The 16,650-nt window shown below is 44.6% G+C and overlaps 1 protein-coding gene across 1 annotated transcript in view; it reads left to right on the top strand.

The window, feature by feature from the left end:
• The first annotated feature begins 1,402 nt into the window (after positions 1 to 1,402).
• The window catches only part of OLFM1 (olfactomedin 1), a 51,906-nt gene continuing 36,658 nt past the window's right edge, over positions 1,403 to 16,650 (top strand). Inside the window, exon 1 of the mRNA XM_039507098.1 lies at positions 1,403 to 2,284. Within this exon, the coding sequence (XP_039363032.1) occupies positions 2,189 to 2,284 (96 nt within the window). The 5' untranslated portion in view covers positions 1,403 to 2,188. The remainder of the gene's footprint in view (positions 2,285 to 16,650) is intronic.

Consider the following 16,650-nt stretch of genomic DNA (forward strand, 5'->3'; position numbering starts at 1 on the left):
CTGAAAGTGAGAACAGGTGTTCACATGGCACTTTTGTAGCCAGCATTGTAAGTTATTTATGTGACAGATATGCTAAACATTCGTATGCCCCTTCATGCTTCGACCACCATTCCAGAGGACATGCTTCCATGATGATGATGCTTGTTTAAAAAAAATGCATTAATTAAATTTGTGACTGAACTTCTTGGGGGAGAATTGCATGTCTCCTGCTCTGTTTTACCCATTTATTTCATGTCTCAGATGATGACTCAGCACGTTGTTCATTTTAAGAACACTTTCGCTGCAGATCTGACAAAACACAAAGAAGGTACCAATGTGAGATTTCTAAGGATAGCTACAGCACTCAACCCAAGGTTTAAGAATCTGAAGTGCCTTCCAAAATCTGAGACGGACGAGGTGTGGAACATGCTTTCAGAAGAGTTAAAAGAGCAACACTCCAATGTGGAAGCTACAGAACCTGAACCACCGAAAATCAACTTTCTGTGAGTGGCATCTGACTCAGATGATGCAAATGAACGTGCATCGATTGGCACCGCTTTGGATCGTTATCGAGAAGAACACGTCATTGGCATGAATGCACGTCCTCTGGACTGGTGGTTGAAGCATGAAGGGACATGAATCTTTAGTGCATCTGGCACATAAATTTCTTGCAATGCTGGCTACAACAGTGCCATGCAAATGCCTGTTCTCACTTTCGGGTGACATTGTAAACAAGAACTGGGCAGCATTATCTCCTGCAGATGTAAACAAACTTGTTTGAGCAATTGGCTGAACAAGAAATGGGACTGAGTGGACTTGTAGGCTCTAAAGTTTTACATCGTTTTATTTTTGAGTGCAGTTATTTTTTGTACATAATTCTACATTTGTAAATTCAACTTTCATGATTAAGAGATTGCACTCCAGTCCTTGTATTAAGTGAATTGAAAAATACTATTTCTTCTGCTTTTTACAATGCAAATAGTTGTAAAAATAATAATTTAAAGAGAGCACTGTACACTTTGTATTGTGTTGTAATTGAAATCAATATATTTGAAAATGTAGAAAATATCCCAAACTATTTAAAGAAATGGTATTCTATTATTAACAGTGCGATTAATCATGCGATTAATTTTTTTAATCACGTGATTAATTGCAATTAATTTTTAACCGCTTGACAGCCCTAATTGTTTCCTTTTTTGGGTGGAGGTTTTGGCATTGCCATGACCTAGATCAGACACATTCCTCCACCCCCACCCTCTCCAAAATCAATCAAGCAATCAATTTATTTATTTTTTAATCTCTGACACCAATGGAAGGTGCATGGGGTATGGCTGAATGCCAATGAGCGGCAATATGCAGGTGTTGAAGTTTAAATGAATTCAGGTCCCTCATACGCCTGCAATCCTGAGTCTCCTGAACAGGGAACGAATGAGGGGTGCTGTTAAATCCCAAGGAAAATCCTCCTTGCCTTTAAAATACAGCAGCTGTCTCCTATTTGCAGTTTTTCCTTTCTCTTGCTTCCATGCACGGGAGTTTCTCACTTCGAAGCCTGCTGCAACTGGGCCAGGGTTTGCCTTCAATTTTCTGCAGAGGGACCCTCCCACATTCAGCCTCAGTCCCTTTTGTCTGCTGTCCTCAGCCCCCCTCCCCCGAGTACCAAATCTGACCCCTCCCCTTTTGCATCTGGCTGCATTTTTGATCCTGCTGCTTCCCTCCCTCCATTCCCTTCTCCGTGTCTAGTTAAATTTCCCCCGCCTTTGTTGATGTCACATCCTGTTTCAAACATCCATCCCTGCTAGTAGCCCCTGCCTTCCAATTCTTTTCCCTTTTTTTTTTAAATCCCTGTCCTCCCTCCATCAGCCCCCCTTTTCAAGGCAAACTTTTGGCAATTGCAGAGATAATCATTTCGTGCTCGGCTGAATTTCTCCTCGCCAATGTCTTTCGATCAGGGGAGCCATTAAATAATAATAATAATAAAACAAACAAAAAAAAAGCCAGCGAGAGCCAGATCAGGGAGAAGAGGAGAACCGGGGCGCTCACTAAATATGCAAAGTGAAGGCTGTGCTAAGCAGATTTCTTGCATTGCTTTCTCGGGGTACTGAGAGAATCATAATTAAAAAAAAAAATCTAAGGACTCAAAAGCAAGAAAGGGGAGTCGGTGATCAACGCAGCAAAAGAAAATAACCCAGGAGGAGAGGGGGAACTCTGCATGCCAGGTACCTGGAACTGTGTGCAAGAGATGCAACCTACAAGCAAGCTTCTGAGTCTCTTCTTTCTTCTGCTGATGGGAACAGAACTAACTCAAGTAGGTTTCTCTCTCTCTCTCTCTCTCCAAACGCCATTTTCTCCCAAAGCTGTAGAGCACAAAAGAAACTAGAGTAGGAAATTGCATCTTTCTGTCAATTTCACTCCCCCCCCCCCCATGCCTCCCTCTTCCTTCTTTTTGGAACATGCAGCAAAGGTCATTCATCAAATTCCTCTCCTGCGATGCGGGCAAGCAGTGAGGGGGAGCGCAGGGCATAGGGAGAACCAGGGTGGAGGGATAAAGGTGTATGTGTGTCTGCTGAAGAGATTGTACTTAAAGGGAGATTTTTTTTTAAGGTTGCCTTTGTGCCTTCAGAGCTGCTGTAGATTTTTATTGCAGCCAGATTTGGAATGGGGGTAGGGTGGTTGAATTCAACTCTCCCTCCCCAATTAAAAGTTGAAATTCAGGTAAGGTGAAACTGGTGACTCTGTAATGTGACTGCCTTTTGTTTCACTAGGGGAGGAAGGGAATTCATCATCATCTGCCACAACGTTTCATCACTGGTGGGCTTGAGTGTTATCCTGCTTTTTTTTTTTTTTTCAATTCCTTCTTCTTCTTTGAGAAGTCCTCAGTGAAAGATGAGGTTGCTACCATCTCAATGCAATTCCCAGCTGGTAAATGGACAGGAATTGGGGGTGTATGTGATATCCTTAAAATGCAATAGTATAAGTAGCTTGAAATGTACATTCTGTTATTGGTAAGCCCAGGGTTGGTCAGTCAGTCTGTCTACTTGTGTGAGTTCTATTTTCCCTTGTAAAACATGTAATTTCCACCTGCAATCGCTTCTGTTTCATTCCCGCTCACCCCCTCTCCTTTATCTAGATAAATGACTAGTGGTGGTAGCTTTCCTGATTTAGGGTGACATTTAAATGTCCCTCTGTGTTTCCATTTGTGGCATGCTTGGGGACTGTTTCTTTCTTTCTTTGATTGCCTTTCGGTACTTCCAAGCCCACTTATTGTTGTGGGGGGGAGGAAGGGTTTTGGTTTTTTTGTGGGAGTGGAAATAAAAGTCCATTCCACTTCTTTGAGAAACAAAGGTGGTTTTGCTTTTTCTTTTAATCAGGCAAAAAAGGAGAAAAGTGATCACAAGGGGGATACTCTATGTGGCGGGGGCAGGGGGGGGTGAATTGTAACATTGCCTGTAAGCAATAAATACATAGGAATGGAGCCTCCCTTAGAGGCTCTTGGATATGGAACCAATTAACAGCTGGACTCTCATTCTAGATAGTTTGTTTATTATTATTATTATTATTACACACACACACACACTAGCCTCTGAAGTCACTGTCCTGGGTACTGAAATTTAGTGGATAAAGCATGTTTCACCTACAGAATATTTCTGAGCTGCTGCTAATAGGAAGAAATCTCCAAAGCAAAGTCTTAAAACGTTGGGACCAAGGGAGGGGCTTGTTAAAAACAATTCCAAGTTGCCTGTAAAGTGGAAGGGCTGGGAAGGAATTATAGCTAAAGCGACTGACCAATGAAAAATCTGTTGTGTGCATTGAGAGAGTAAATACACCAGGGTATATACTCACTCACATACACCCGCATGCGCCAAACTGGGCAAAACAGGATGAAACGGACAAGAAACAAACAAATAGTGCTCCCTGATGAAGCACCTGCCATCCTCCTCTGGCGTGATAAGCACCAGTGATCTTGGGCTGCCTTCTCTGCAAGCTTGTATCTTTCCTCCTCTCCCCCTTCTTGGTTGCCCCCAGGCGAGCATGAGAGTATCTGTTTCATGGGGAATTTGAATTTCTTGGCTGCATCAAACTCTTTCCCCCAGCTGCTTAATGGCTTCTTTCTCTCTTTCAGCACCCACCTGTTCTGCCTTGGCATTTTCCTGCAAGGACACCTTAGCAATTGCATCTCCTTGTGCTGGAGGCAGCTGCTGGTGTTGGTGGAGTATCAGATTCTGTTTCGTGGGTGTGTAAGAACTTTTGTCCCAACTTGAGTCTGGGGAAACTAAATCAGCCCACTCCAGCGACAAGCTCTGGGCCAAAATAATCCCTGGCTGACTTCAGTGGAGCTATCCCAGAGCAATGTTTAGCCCACTGGTTTTAAATAAAAACACATAAACCTTGGCTAGATTTTAGCAAAAATCATAGAATAACAGAATATCAGGGTTGGAAGGGCCCTCAGGAGGTCATCTAGTCCAATCCCCTGCTCAAAGCAGGACCAATCCCCCACTAAATCATCCCAGCCAGGGCTTTGTCAAGCCTGACCTTAAAAACCTCTAAGGAAGGAGATTCCACCACCTCCCTAGGGAACCCATTCCAGTGCTTCACCACCCTCCTAGTGGAAAAGTTTTTCCTAATATCCAACCTAAACCTCCCCCACTGCAACTTGAGACCTTTGCTCCTTGTTCTGTCATCAGGTACCAATGAGAACAGTCTAGATCCATCCTCTTTGGAACCCCTCCTTCAGGTAGTTGAAGGCAGCTATCAAATTCCCCCCCTAGTTCTTCTCTTCTGCAGACTAAACAATCCCAGTTCCCTCAGCCTCTCCTCATAAGTCATGTGCTCCAGCCCCCAAATCGGAGCTGAGTAGGTACCCTCCTTGCTTTCTTTCAGTGTCTACCTTGCGCACCTGGAGCTGGCAACACTGATTTAGGCTCCTTTCTCCGAACCGCCTTCCTGTTCTCTGGGAATAGAAAGCTCTCCAGCGGAGCTGCAGAATTGTTTGGCTCTGCAGATCCGTTTCAGAGTTTTTGCATCTCATTTCCGTAGCACAGCTGCCAGATGCAATCCCCAAATAGGCCTTTCATCCCTGACGCCGCCCAGTTCCGTGCCTCCCACGTTTAATTTGGTGCCAAATTAACATCTCTATCACATGCACCGGAGTCACACTCTCCTCCGCATTCCCCTGCCCCCTCCAGAGAGCCCAATGGGGGGTCATGGTTAAGAGAAGATTCATTTCTAATTAGGCAGCTTTCAGTGACAATGCAAAAGCGGTCGTTCCTCCCTTTAATAACACGAGCATGCACATCAATCCCCCAAATACTCCCCATAAGGGGTGCTAGCACAGACTTTGCCGTGGTGAGTACGTTGCTTTCCTTTCAGTGAACTGCTGCTGCTCTGTGTACAGAAGGGTAACCATCTCCTTGTGGGAAGGGAGAGAGTTGTTTCCAACTAATCATATCTGAGCACCCTAAACTGGAGCTGAATTCTCAAGTAATCCCAGTCACAGCTGGCTTCTGAACAGTAGGGTTAGCTGTGCCCCAGCCCCGAATTCTCTCCAGGCGCATGCGGGACATTGCAAACAGACTATTAAATCCTGAAAAAGTAGCACACGCTTGGAATCAGGTCTTGACTAAAAGTTAATGGGAAGCCAAGTCAAAATAACAGGAGTTGGCCAAACTTCTGTGTCACAGAGTCTTGTCATTCCAGCTTGCCCTTTGATTCCCCACTTGTCGTTTTATCCCTTTAGACGTATATGTTATTGTCTTTTTAATTTCAGAGTTATTTCCATATGGAAATATTCAGAATATTAGAGTCCGAGGGTTATGCTAGCCCAAGTCTTTAAATTGCATTTTGCATTTTTACAGGCCAGTGATCCAGATCATGAAATGATGAATAATTCAGTTGAATTGGAATGGACTGGATTTTACAGCAGCTACTAAACCGTGCCTCTAGGGTTTAGGCAGGAGGGCAGTCACTGGTACCTGTTGCCATTGGCAGGCAAAACCCCAATTCTTCCATCTACATGCATGCAAGTTTAGCCAAAGTTCTTCTGAGCTCAGAAAGAGTTTTCTTTCTTTGGCAGTTGAAACCCCAGAAAGATAAAGGTTTACATCCTCAGATGACTTCAATAAAGCTATGGCAATTTATACCACCTGAGGATCTGCTTCAAAAGGTTTATTATATATGGCTATAGTTGCAGATTTAAATATAGGCCCTGATTCTTGCACTGGTGTAAATCAGAAGTAACTCCATCTAAACCAGTGGAGTTAGATGAATGGAAAACAGGTGTCAGATCACAATCAGGATTACAGACTCTCCCCCACACCATCCCCAATCCTGGTTTGTAATATATTCAGTCTCTCTTAAAACAGGGCTGTTAACTTCACATTGAGGTACTTATGAAATTGCCATAGCTTTTTCCAGAAGTTTTGAGGGTACATAGAGATGTAAGAAACACGTTGATATTTATTTAACCAGTAATAATTCAATCCCCAGAAGAAATATACATTCCCTGGGGCAGGGAAGTTATTATTTAGGGCTCCCATTTAAGGCTCTAAAGGGAACTTTGCCACAGATTTTCAAAATAGCATATCTGGTTCATTAGTATACTGTTTTCATCCCTGGGTGCTCTGGCAAAGAAGTGTGCACTTCCAATGGATCTGTAAAACCCCATAATTGTGAGTGCAAATGCACTGTCTACATATCAGTTTGCACCCCTTGCACAATTTTCCAAGTGTCCAAAGCTGGGGGCTTTCTGGTTCATTGACACTGGAGTCAAACAGGAATAACTTCACTCAGGTCAATGGAGTTACACTGCTGGTGCAAAAGTGAGAGGAGAACCAGGCATGCATTTTTGGGATCACACCCATTGCTTTGCAGTTGAAAATGTGGCCCTTAGATTTTGGAGCCAGAGAGCAAGGAAGGAAGATAGCACTTCTCTGACTCCCCCTGCACATTGATACCCATGCAGCTCAGTTCTAACTCACTTTAACGCCAGGCCTTAGACTGTGCTAGTTTAGCTGTAGCTGTCGAGGTGATTTTCAAACGTTCACACTGATTGCTAGGCTCCTTCATCCCCTATTGTGGAGCCACATTGGTAGAATTAAGCTGCAAATCTGCAGCCCGTAACATGAGGCAGATGCCTCATTTCATAAACCAATTAGTGTCTCGTTTTGCTAACTTCAGCTTTCACCAATAAAAAAGACAGGTAATTGTCAGCCTTGGGTTATATTTATTACTCAAGTTATCAGTCCTTGTAATCAGTATTAGCATCACTGTGTAAAGTAATACAAAACTAATTACTATCTAACTGAATTAGGTAGATGAGGACTGTAAAACTGCATTGACAATGGAAGAAGCCAATTCTCAGTTATGAGTGATAAGCTGCGGCTTTTGCTTGCTATTATGAAACCATGAACCATAGGGCCATAGTAATGCTCGAGACAAACACTAACATGGCTGTAGAGATGCAGAGGCAGGGAAGGAAAGGAAAATGTTTCTTTTCAGATTTGTTATTGGATAATTATTAAGCTAAGCTTCTCATGAGGCAAGTGGGGTGCATGAACCATTGTGAAAGGGAAGAAGTTTGCACTTTGTTTTTGCACACAACCTTTCATCTGAGGATCTCGGAGAGTTCTGCAAATGTCAATGACATTAAGTATCGTTACTCTTGAAGGAAGTGGGGTTTTTTTTGCGCACGGGTAAACTGAGCCGCAGAGAGGCCATGCTGAGTCCCAGGTAGCACAGCGAGTCAGTGCCAAAGCTGGGAATAGTGATTTCTAATCTCTTACGTGCTTTAACTATTATACCTCCCTTCCCTTTCAGAGCAGAGTCCAGGAGTGCTGACTACCAGTCTCCTGCATCTTCTCACTACTAAACTTCACGCCCCTTTCAGAACTGGAAGTAGAATCCAGGAGTCCTGACTCTCAATCCCTTCTGCTCCGATCAGTAGACAATACTCTAAATCTAGTGAGATATTGTGGGAAGGACAAGAGCAGGGAGATTAAAGCAGGTGCTTTGCCAGACTTCAGTACTAATTATGATAGTATAAAGCAATTGACACACTCAACAATGGGATATACTTATTTATTCATTTAAAAAGACTTTCTGGACAGTAATTCCAAACCGACCTATGGAAATATTTCCCCCTCCACACCCCAGTATTGACCTTAAGGAGACATGCTCGTAAAAGATATGCTGATAATTGCGCCTAATACAAACCTCATCTATTGAAATTGTTGCAAAACTCCCATTAACTGTAATGCTGCTGTACCGGGCTCGCAGACTGCTGACATATATTGGCATTTGCTATGAGATTGTAGGTTTAGTGTCAAGAGCAGCTTTAGCTGAACACAGATTTAGTACAAAGCAAAGATCTGTAAAGGGGGATTATTCTGTTCAAATGTAATACTGAGAGCATGAGCCTTTTGCTGCAAAATTCAGGGCCTTCTGCACTGCGTGTAGAGAGTAAAACTCACACGGCACGTACCATGTGCAAGGAATTGTCCCGTGTTCATAGCTAGAATTTAACATCCTCATGACTGCCGTGCAGCATGCTGTGCCTCACCCCAGAAGTGGCTGCATTTCAGTGCTGCTCTATGTGGCTAGAGCCAGTCATGCATACCTTGTGCAGAACTCCCACTGAAATCAATGGGAGTTCAGGGTGGGTAAGCTCTGCTGAATTAGGCCCATGGTTTGTGCAGCACATTGGGATCTTTCAGGATAGGGAGGTGCAGGGTAAGTATAAAGCAGAGGTGTCTATTAGAGGTGAAAGGAAGCTAGTAACATTTCTATTGCTTCAGTGCAGTCCTGCTCTATTGAGGCGTTCCTAGTGCTATGAAAGCTCTTAGGCTCAGCTCCTCAAAGGTACCGAGGTGTTTAACGCCCATTGATCCCCTGAATACCTTCTGGGGATCTGGGCTCTCCTAACTTCAGCTGTGGGACACAAAGACAGCAGAATGAGGCCATGAACTTTGTTTTGCTTTCGGTGCTCAAGGACTATGGAGGAAATAATGCTCCTTGCTTGCTGTCAATCCCCCCCACCCACTTCCTGGAGTATCTTCTCAGTTTATTCACCTCCCTTGCATTCCAATTGGGCCATGCACAGGGGTCACAGTCAACTGAAGCAGGAGGGGGTGCTCTCCCTGCCACAGCCAAGGAGGAGGGGGAGCACTGCTCTCCCACTCATGGATGGAAGCGGGGGAGCTCCCTTCTGCTATTAGCCACTAAGTGGGGCATTGTGGTCCCTTTCCCGTGACTCCCAGCCCTGGTTATACAGCACTATTGAGGGGAGAAGCACAGAATTCCCCCTTCTGTCCCCACTGCCTCAAAGGGCTCACAACCCAGAGGGAATCTGGGAGAACTGAGCGGAAACTTTGCAAAAAATATTCTTTCTAATAGTAACTCTGCTGCCCAACCCTCCACCCCACATTCACGTGCGTCTCTGTCTAGCCACACACCGATGGATGCTGATGTACAATATACTGCCATGTACTTATCACATTAGAGAGGCGCCCATGGTAGAATCCTGGACATGAACATCTCACCCATGGAAGGGTTTGAATCCAGATCAGAATCCAGGGCCAGAGCTGTACTTTGCAAGTGGTCTCTGTCTGTGTCATAGATGGAACCAAAACCCCACAGGCAAAGAGCCCCTGAAGCCTGATCTGCATTAGAATGGTGTACTTTGCATCTGTCTAGACCATCTGCAGTACACTATTATGCACCCACGTGCCCAGTGCAGTCCAGTCTGTTTAATGTGAACATTGGCTTCCCACCGCATTTTCCCCATTCGCTGGGATTTCCCAAAGCAGAGGCCAGTCCATCTGACTTCCAGTTCTCAAAGCTTCCTTGTGAACTTTCTGCACCTACAGCTAGACCAGGTGTCGGCAACCTTTCAGAAGTGGTGTGCCGAGTCTTCATTTATTCACTCTAATTTAAGGTTTCGCAAGCCAGTAATACAGTTTAACGTTTTTAGAAGGTCTCTTTCTCTAAGAGTCTATAATATATAACTAAACTATTGTTGTATGTAAAGTAAATAAGGTTTTTAAAATGTTTAAGAAGCTTCTTTTAAAATTAAATTAAAATGCAGAGCCTCCCTGCCCGGTGGCCAGGACCCGGGCAGTGTGAGTGCCGCTGAAATTCAGCTCACGTGCCGCCTTCGGCACGCATGCCATAGGTTGCCTACCCCTGATAACAGCTATTCAGTGTCACTTCAAAAGCAAATAACTCCTGTGATAAATGACGCTAAGGGAAAGATCCTTTTCTCCGCTCCCCAGGCCCAGAGGCACTGCACACAGTGCAAGTTGTGTGCGGGTGTGTTGCCCAAAGACTGGGGGTGAGGCAAGTGTTCTGGAAACACACACAGGCTGTGGGGTCCCTACCGTGCCACAGAACACAGTCCCTCGAGGAGCTTGGAATTCCCCAGCTTGCAGGAAGTTGATTGGGTTGGGGAGGGAGGGACACATGGGCGTAATGCTGACAGATCTATTGCTACATGAACCCATCGGACACCGCCCCTCAGAGGGGGCATTATTGCAGCCCCGAGGCACCACAGAATGACTTGGCTGCTGCTCAGGGGTCTAAGAGTATAAGGCCTGGGCTACACTAGCGAGGGGGTGGGTTTCGCATAGCTGAAGTTGAAGTATCTTAGTTGGACTTACCTGGCCGTCCTCGCGGTGGCGAGTTGACCGCCGTGGCTCCCCCGTCGCTTCCGCTTACTCCTCCTGCCGAGGTGGAGTACGGGTGGCGATTCAGGGATCGATTTAGCGCGTCTAGATGAAACGCACTAAATCGATCCCCGATACATCGAACACTATCTGCCAATCCAGCGGGTAGTATAGATGTACCCTAAGATTCATTCTCCCAGCCTCAGTAGGCTACTCGGCCACCCAGCCTGATTACTCTGGGCTGCGCTGTTTGGACAGGATTTGTCTTATGGGGCAAGTTCTCCCCGGTGCATGAGGCCTATAGGCACCTCGTAAGCCTCATTCTGAGGAACTGAGTGAGACTTAAATGGTGCATATGTCTCATGCTGGCCCTTTGCACAGTGGTGAATTTCACCTAACGGTTATGTGGGGCAGGCAGGAGGAATCATTCTCAGGTTTCTCCCTTCCAAAGGAGCACTGATGTGAGATGTCAGAGTTTTTCCAGAGCACAGCTGCCACCCACTGCCATCCTGGTTTTGGTGCTCCAGAACTCTACAAAACATACCTCAAAGAGATGTTTAGTTCAAACAAGGGGGTCCTTTGGCCTGTGTTATACAGGAGGTGAGACAAGATGATCACAATGGTCCTTATAGTCTATGAATCCATAGGGCATTATCACTGCTGACTTCAACCCCGCCTCCATATCCGCCCCTGCATTTATGTGCATGCACTTGTTTGTGAACTCAAGGAAGCATGAAAATAGGATGTGAAAATAACAGTTGCGCTTGCCAGTCAGGCAGTTGCTGAACTGGCACGTTACGCTGCCATTGACATAAATACACGTTAGGCTCCGCATGTGTAACTAACACTGCTTGGGACACCTAGAACCTTCCCTGATAAAAAGATGAGCCTGTATCTCTTAAGCTAAAGAACAGAGCTAAAAATCCCTCTGAATCAACAGGAGTCTTTCTACTGTGGTCAACAGGATTTGGCTAGGACCCAAAGTCTCCACCTGGTAGCTGTGGCAACTTCATAACCTCTTACGTGGGTGGACCATCCCCTAGAGGGGGACAAAGATCTATTTTATTAGCATGTCATGCATAAATAGAGACACAAATTTATTGACCACATTTGAGAATGCTGGCCTCTCAGGTCAATTGCCGTCAGCTGGGTTCATTTTACATTATGCATGCACAACAACTTTTTCATTAGTGAAATTTTCCATTAAGCAGTTTGCTATTAAGTGGAATCAATTCTATACCATATATTTTTTATATCTTTCTTTCCTCATCCTTTATTATTAAGGATATATGCATGCAAATGAGATCTTTTGTTCCCTAATGGTTCATCTTTCCCTGCTGCTTATTATCTCATTACAGCTGTAATTCACTCATTGAGACATCAGAATTGGCTGCTCTGGAAATGATTGATGTCATGGAGACATCAGGTGTAGAATACACAATGGGAACAGATAAACTCAGAGACATAAGGAGCCTCTATTCAAGCCAGATAACCTGTGTGATAAACAAGGAAGCAGTCAGAAGAGAGGTGATCTGAGATATCGAGGCAAACCTGAGACTAAGAGAGGTTTTGTCAAAAATTCGAAGAGGTGCCAGTTTCTCTTTAAGGGCCAGATCCTGCATTGCACTGGAAAGCATCCCTAAGAGGATGCTGTCAGGTTGAAAACAGTGGGCTTGATTCTTCTCGCACTTACACCACGGTATCTCCATTGACTTCAGTGGCATTACTCCTGATTTACTTTAGTGTAAGTGAATGTCGGTTCAGGCCCAATGTATTTAAACATATGTCCTGGATGTCCTTGTGGCTTTTTTCACTATCACCTTTTAGACCATAACAGTTGAAAGAACCTGCCTCTGATGTCCACTTGAGCAGTAACAATGAGGGTTTCATTTTTGCATTTCACTTAGCTTGGGCGAGGTCAATACACTGGTCATTTTCACTTCCTGGGGCTCAGGCCTTAGCATAAAGCTGCAGTGTTGGGGTTTCTAACATTGCGTGCCAATATTTAAATCTGACCCCCCCCCCCAAAAAAAACCCTCTTCTCGCTTAATAATTGCCATTTAAAAAATAGAATAGAGACATTACTATTGATCATGGATTTTGCAAAGCCTCCATTTGGGGCTGGAATTGATGTATCTCTGTGTGCCCCTTTCCGCTACATCCAGGTGGGACTGACTGTTTGGAGAAAGTGCTGTGGCAATTTGTTGCCATGTGAGGTTGAGCTATAAATAATGGAATTAGGGTCTGATAAGGAAGGCTCCAATCCAGGGATCTGGAAAGACAGTAAATGCATCAAGTCATTGAATTGTCCGTGATGATTTCAGAGAGTCATTGTTCTCGGGATGTCCGTGCATAACTCCCCTTATGTTAACGGGCGCTTGAAAGAAGAGAATAGATACGCTGGAGCATATGGAAGCAAAGGAGCCTAAAAATTCAAATGGGTTTATTCTTCCCTTGATTAGCCTATGCATGGCCACTTCCTCAGCTGTTGTAAAGCAGTGTAGGCAGTACAGCTATGCTGATTTACACCAGCTGAGGATGTGGCCCATAATTTTCATAAAGGGAAGATGGTTAGAATAGGGATCTAGGAGCGGGAATAGATTGAGAGCCCAGACTATGGGAGTCTGTGTCTTTGTGTGATCACAGGCAAGCACGTCAGGTCCCCGTGCCTCATTTGCTCTATCTGTGAAATAAGTCTAATAAACTCCTACCTCACAGAGGCCCTGATCCTGCGCCATTAAAGTAGAGCTTTGCCGTTGGCTTCCACAAGAGTAAGGTCAAGCCCAAAGGTGTTATAAAGCTTAACATTTGGAAAGCATTTTTCAATCCTTGGGGGAATGGTTCTGTATAGTACTACTACCACTCCTGAATACCAATAAAAGTACCTATGTGTACTGAGGGGGAATGAATCTTTATACATGCCTGGTGGAATAAAAACTACAGAATGCATTTTTGTTATAGTTTTTATATAAGAAAATATGTTAAAAATGCTATGTGGGTAGAAGGTGAAGGCCTAAAAAAGATGATGATTTCTTTATGCTTCTGAACTAATTCTTCTTCTATATATTTGTTGAAGACTAGCATGAGAGGTGAGCTTTAGGTCATACCCTGCTTTCCGAATGAGCATTGAAATGATATAAATACTGCACTGGTAAGTGTTGTACGGGATCAGGCACTCAGATACTGTGGTGATGAGCCTAGAATAAGAACCTGAACAGACTAGAATAGAACGGAAGGATGTGATTTCCTTTCAGAGCTCTCTGCAGATGGAGTTTTACCTTAGACATAAGCATTCACTGCTACCATCCTGGTAAGAATCTGGGGCAGATTTTGATCTCAGTGACACTAATGTAAATCTGAGTTGTTCCAATGAAGCCACACATTTACATCTAATTATTTGTTGGATATTTGCACCAAAGGAAAAATATTCTACCATCCACCAGTACTTATGGCAGCCTTGCATGGGAATTAATGAATCATGGAAATTCAGTATAGGAAATATCAGTAGGATTGGACACTAGGGTTTGGGATAATTCCCCCTCCCTCCCTTAGTAAAAGTCTTCTAATGGCAGTGGCCCTGCAATATGAGCAACCCTGTCATAACAAGCCACGGTGTGCACATGCAGGGCCATATCCTCATTTTAATTCAGTTCATACTTGGGCAAAGTGCCATCAAAGTCAATTACAGAAATGAGGTGGGTGAGGTACTATCTTGTATTGGACCGGCTTCTGTTGGCGAGAGACAAGCTTTTGAGCTTACACAGAGCTCTTCTTCTTCTGAAGAAGAAGAATGTATTTTACCTTGTCCAACTTGTCTCCCCAATATCCTGGGAGTAACGTGGCTACAACAACACTACGTGCATGACAGTCGATTACGGTTTTGCCTCCGTTGAGGACTGAGTGACAAATGAGCAATGAGCTCGGGATTTGGTGCAGTGAAAGAGGTCAAGAGTGACAGAGAAACTTTAGCTAGTTTCAGGCTTGCCAGGGTTATTGGGAAGCAAAGCATAGTGGGAATTTTTGCATTGTATATGGCCCATCATGAAGAACAATGACACGCTTCTACCCTGAGAGGGTCCTACTAGCTGTGGGAAGAGAATCATGTTTAAACTCTTCCAATCTGCAGCCATTGGGTGTATCCAGAGATTGAACCCAGTCATGCTCCAATCCCACTGAAAGCTCCCACTGCCATCAAAGGGAGAGGCCGCAGGCCTGGAGTCTGCACTTGTGCATGGCCTCGCCTCTCTCCTCTTAGGGGGGTCTTGTGAAGCATCCGCTTGGCTTTGCTCTGTTTCTTAAAACTCCCCTGATCTCGTTGAAGGGCAAGTCCTGCTTCTGCTCCCCTGCTCACAGCAAGAGTGGTGGGGATCCCGGAAGGGTCCAAAGCTAGGGCTAGGGTTATGGTTATAGGTGGTGGGATTGTGCACATGTGTAGACCAGCTCTGTGAGGGATGCTTCTACAAACATGGCTCAGGGCAAGGTAGAGGCACCCCACTGTCTGTACCTCTTTTGAGACTTTGATCCAGCACCGGTGAAGTCAACGGGAGTTTTTCCAGTCATCTAATAGGAGCAGGTTGCAGGCAGGGTAGAGGTTACTACCATGAAACAGATCCTTTTAGCAGCCTGGGGGAGGAATCTAAATGCCCACTCAATAGAGTTTTCCTGGGCAAAGCCCCCGTACTCAGCCCTGGCTGATCCCCATCACTGGAGGTTTTTAAGAACAGGTTGGACGAACACCTGTCAGGAATGGTCTAGTCCAGGGGTCGGCAACCTGGGACTGCAAACCGTGGCCAGTGAGAGCCGCATTTGGCCGAACCTGCGGACGTGGCAGGTAAACAAACTGGCCCGGCCCGCCAGGTGCTTACCCTGGTGAGCCGCGTACCAAAGGTTGCCGAGCCCTGGTCTAGTCTTACTTGGTCCTGCCTCAGTGCAGTGGGCTGGATTAGATGACTTCTCAAGGTCCCTTCCAGCCCAACATTTCTAGGATTCTATGGCATATGGGACAGGTTATCCCATTATGGGAAGGATAGAAATATGGTCTGGTGATTAGGATGCTAGTCTGCAACTCAGAAGATCTGCTTCGGTTCCCTGCTCTGTGTGACGTTAGGCTGTGTGCCTCAGTTCCCCATCTTTGAAACCGTGATAACGGCACTGCCGTATCTCACAGGATATATCCATTAAAGATTGTGAGGTGCTCAGATATGACAGTAACGGGAGGCTGATAAGAATGGTAGATAGTGAATTTGTAAATGATTAGTTAGCTAAAAAGCTACGTAGCAGCAAGTTATTCCTACTTACAGAAACAGATCCTTGTTTTCACCAGTGTAAATCTGACCCGTGAGATACCAAAAACTTGAATGACATCACCAAACTTTCTCTGTTAGTCTATATTTCACTGCCAACGTCTGCTCTCACACTGACAAAGGCAGACTGGGAGTTGTCTCTTAACAAATCCATTTCAGAGCTATTTAGAAATTCCCTGAGGGGGCAAGGAGTTATCAAAGAGACTGGAAGTAAGATGATTCATTGCGCCACTGTATTTATTATCACTGATGATCCACTGTATTACAAAGTATCTTTTTGAAGGGGTGCCTGCAATACCAATCTACGCTAGAAGGTGGCACTCGAATCCAACAATTGCAGAGGCTCTCTGGCAGCAGAGTTGCATAATATGCATGTCAGTCACTGTTTTGCAATTGCACTTCAGCAAGAAATTAGACCTTTTTGCAAATACAAAGTTAAATACCTTTAAATCCCCTCCACACACACACAAAGATGAAAACCAGTGTTGCAGTAATAAAACGTATGCATTGCAGCTCCTTGAAAGAAGTTACAGACAATTGCATATAACTCTCCATCTTACCTTAATTGTTTTGCTGTTTCAAATCTTGAGAAGAGGAAAGAGTTTGTATTATTATTATTTTTTTAAATGCTGTGATTACTTCTTGTTCCTCTTGAAATCTCAGGAAGCAGTGGGATAAGCCTCTGATTCCCCCGAAGCCGCCTTTATTACTGT

This window comes from Mauremys reevesii, linkage group 19, assembly GCF_016161935.1.
Source record: "Mauremys reevesii isolate NIE-2019 linkage group 19, ASM1616193v1, whole genome shotgun sequence".
NCBI classification, from domain to species: Eukaryota; Metazoa; Chordata; order Testudines; family Geoemydidae; genus Mauremys; species Mauremys reevesii.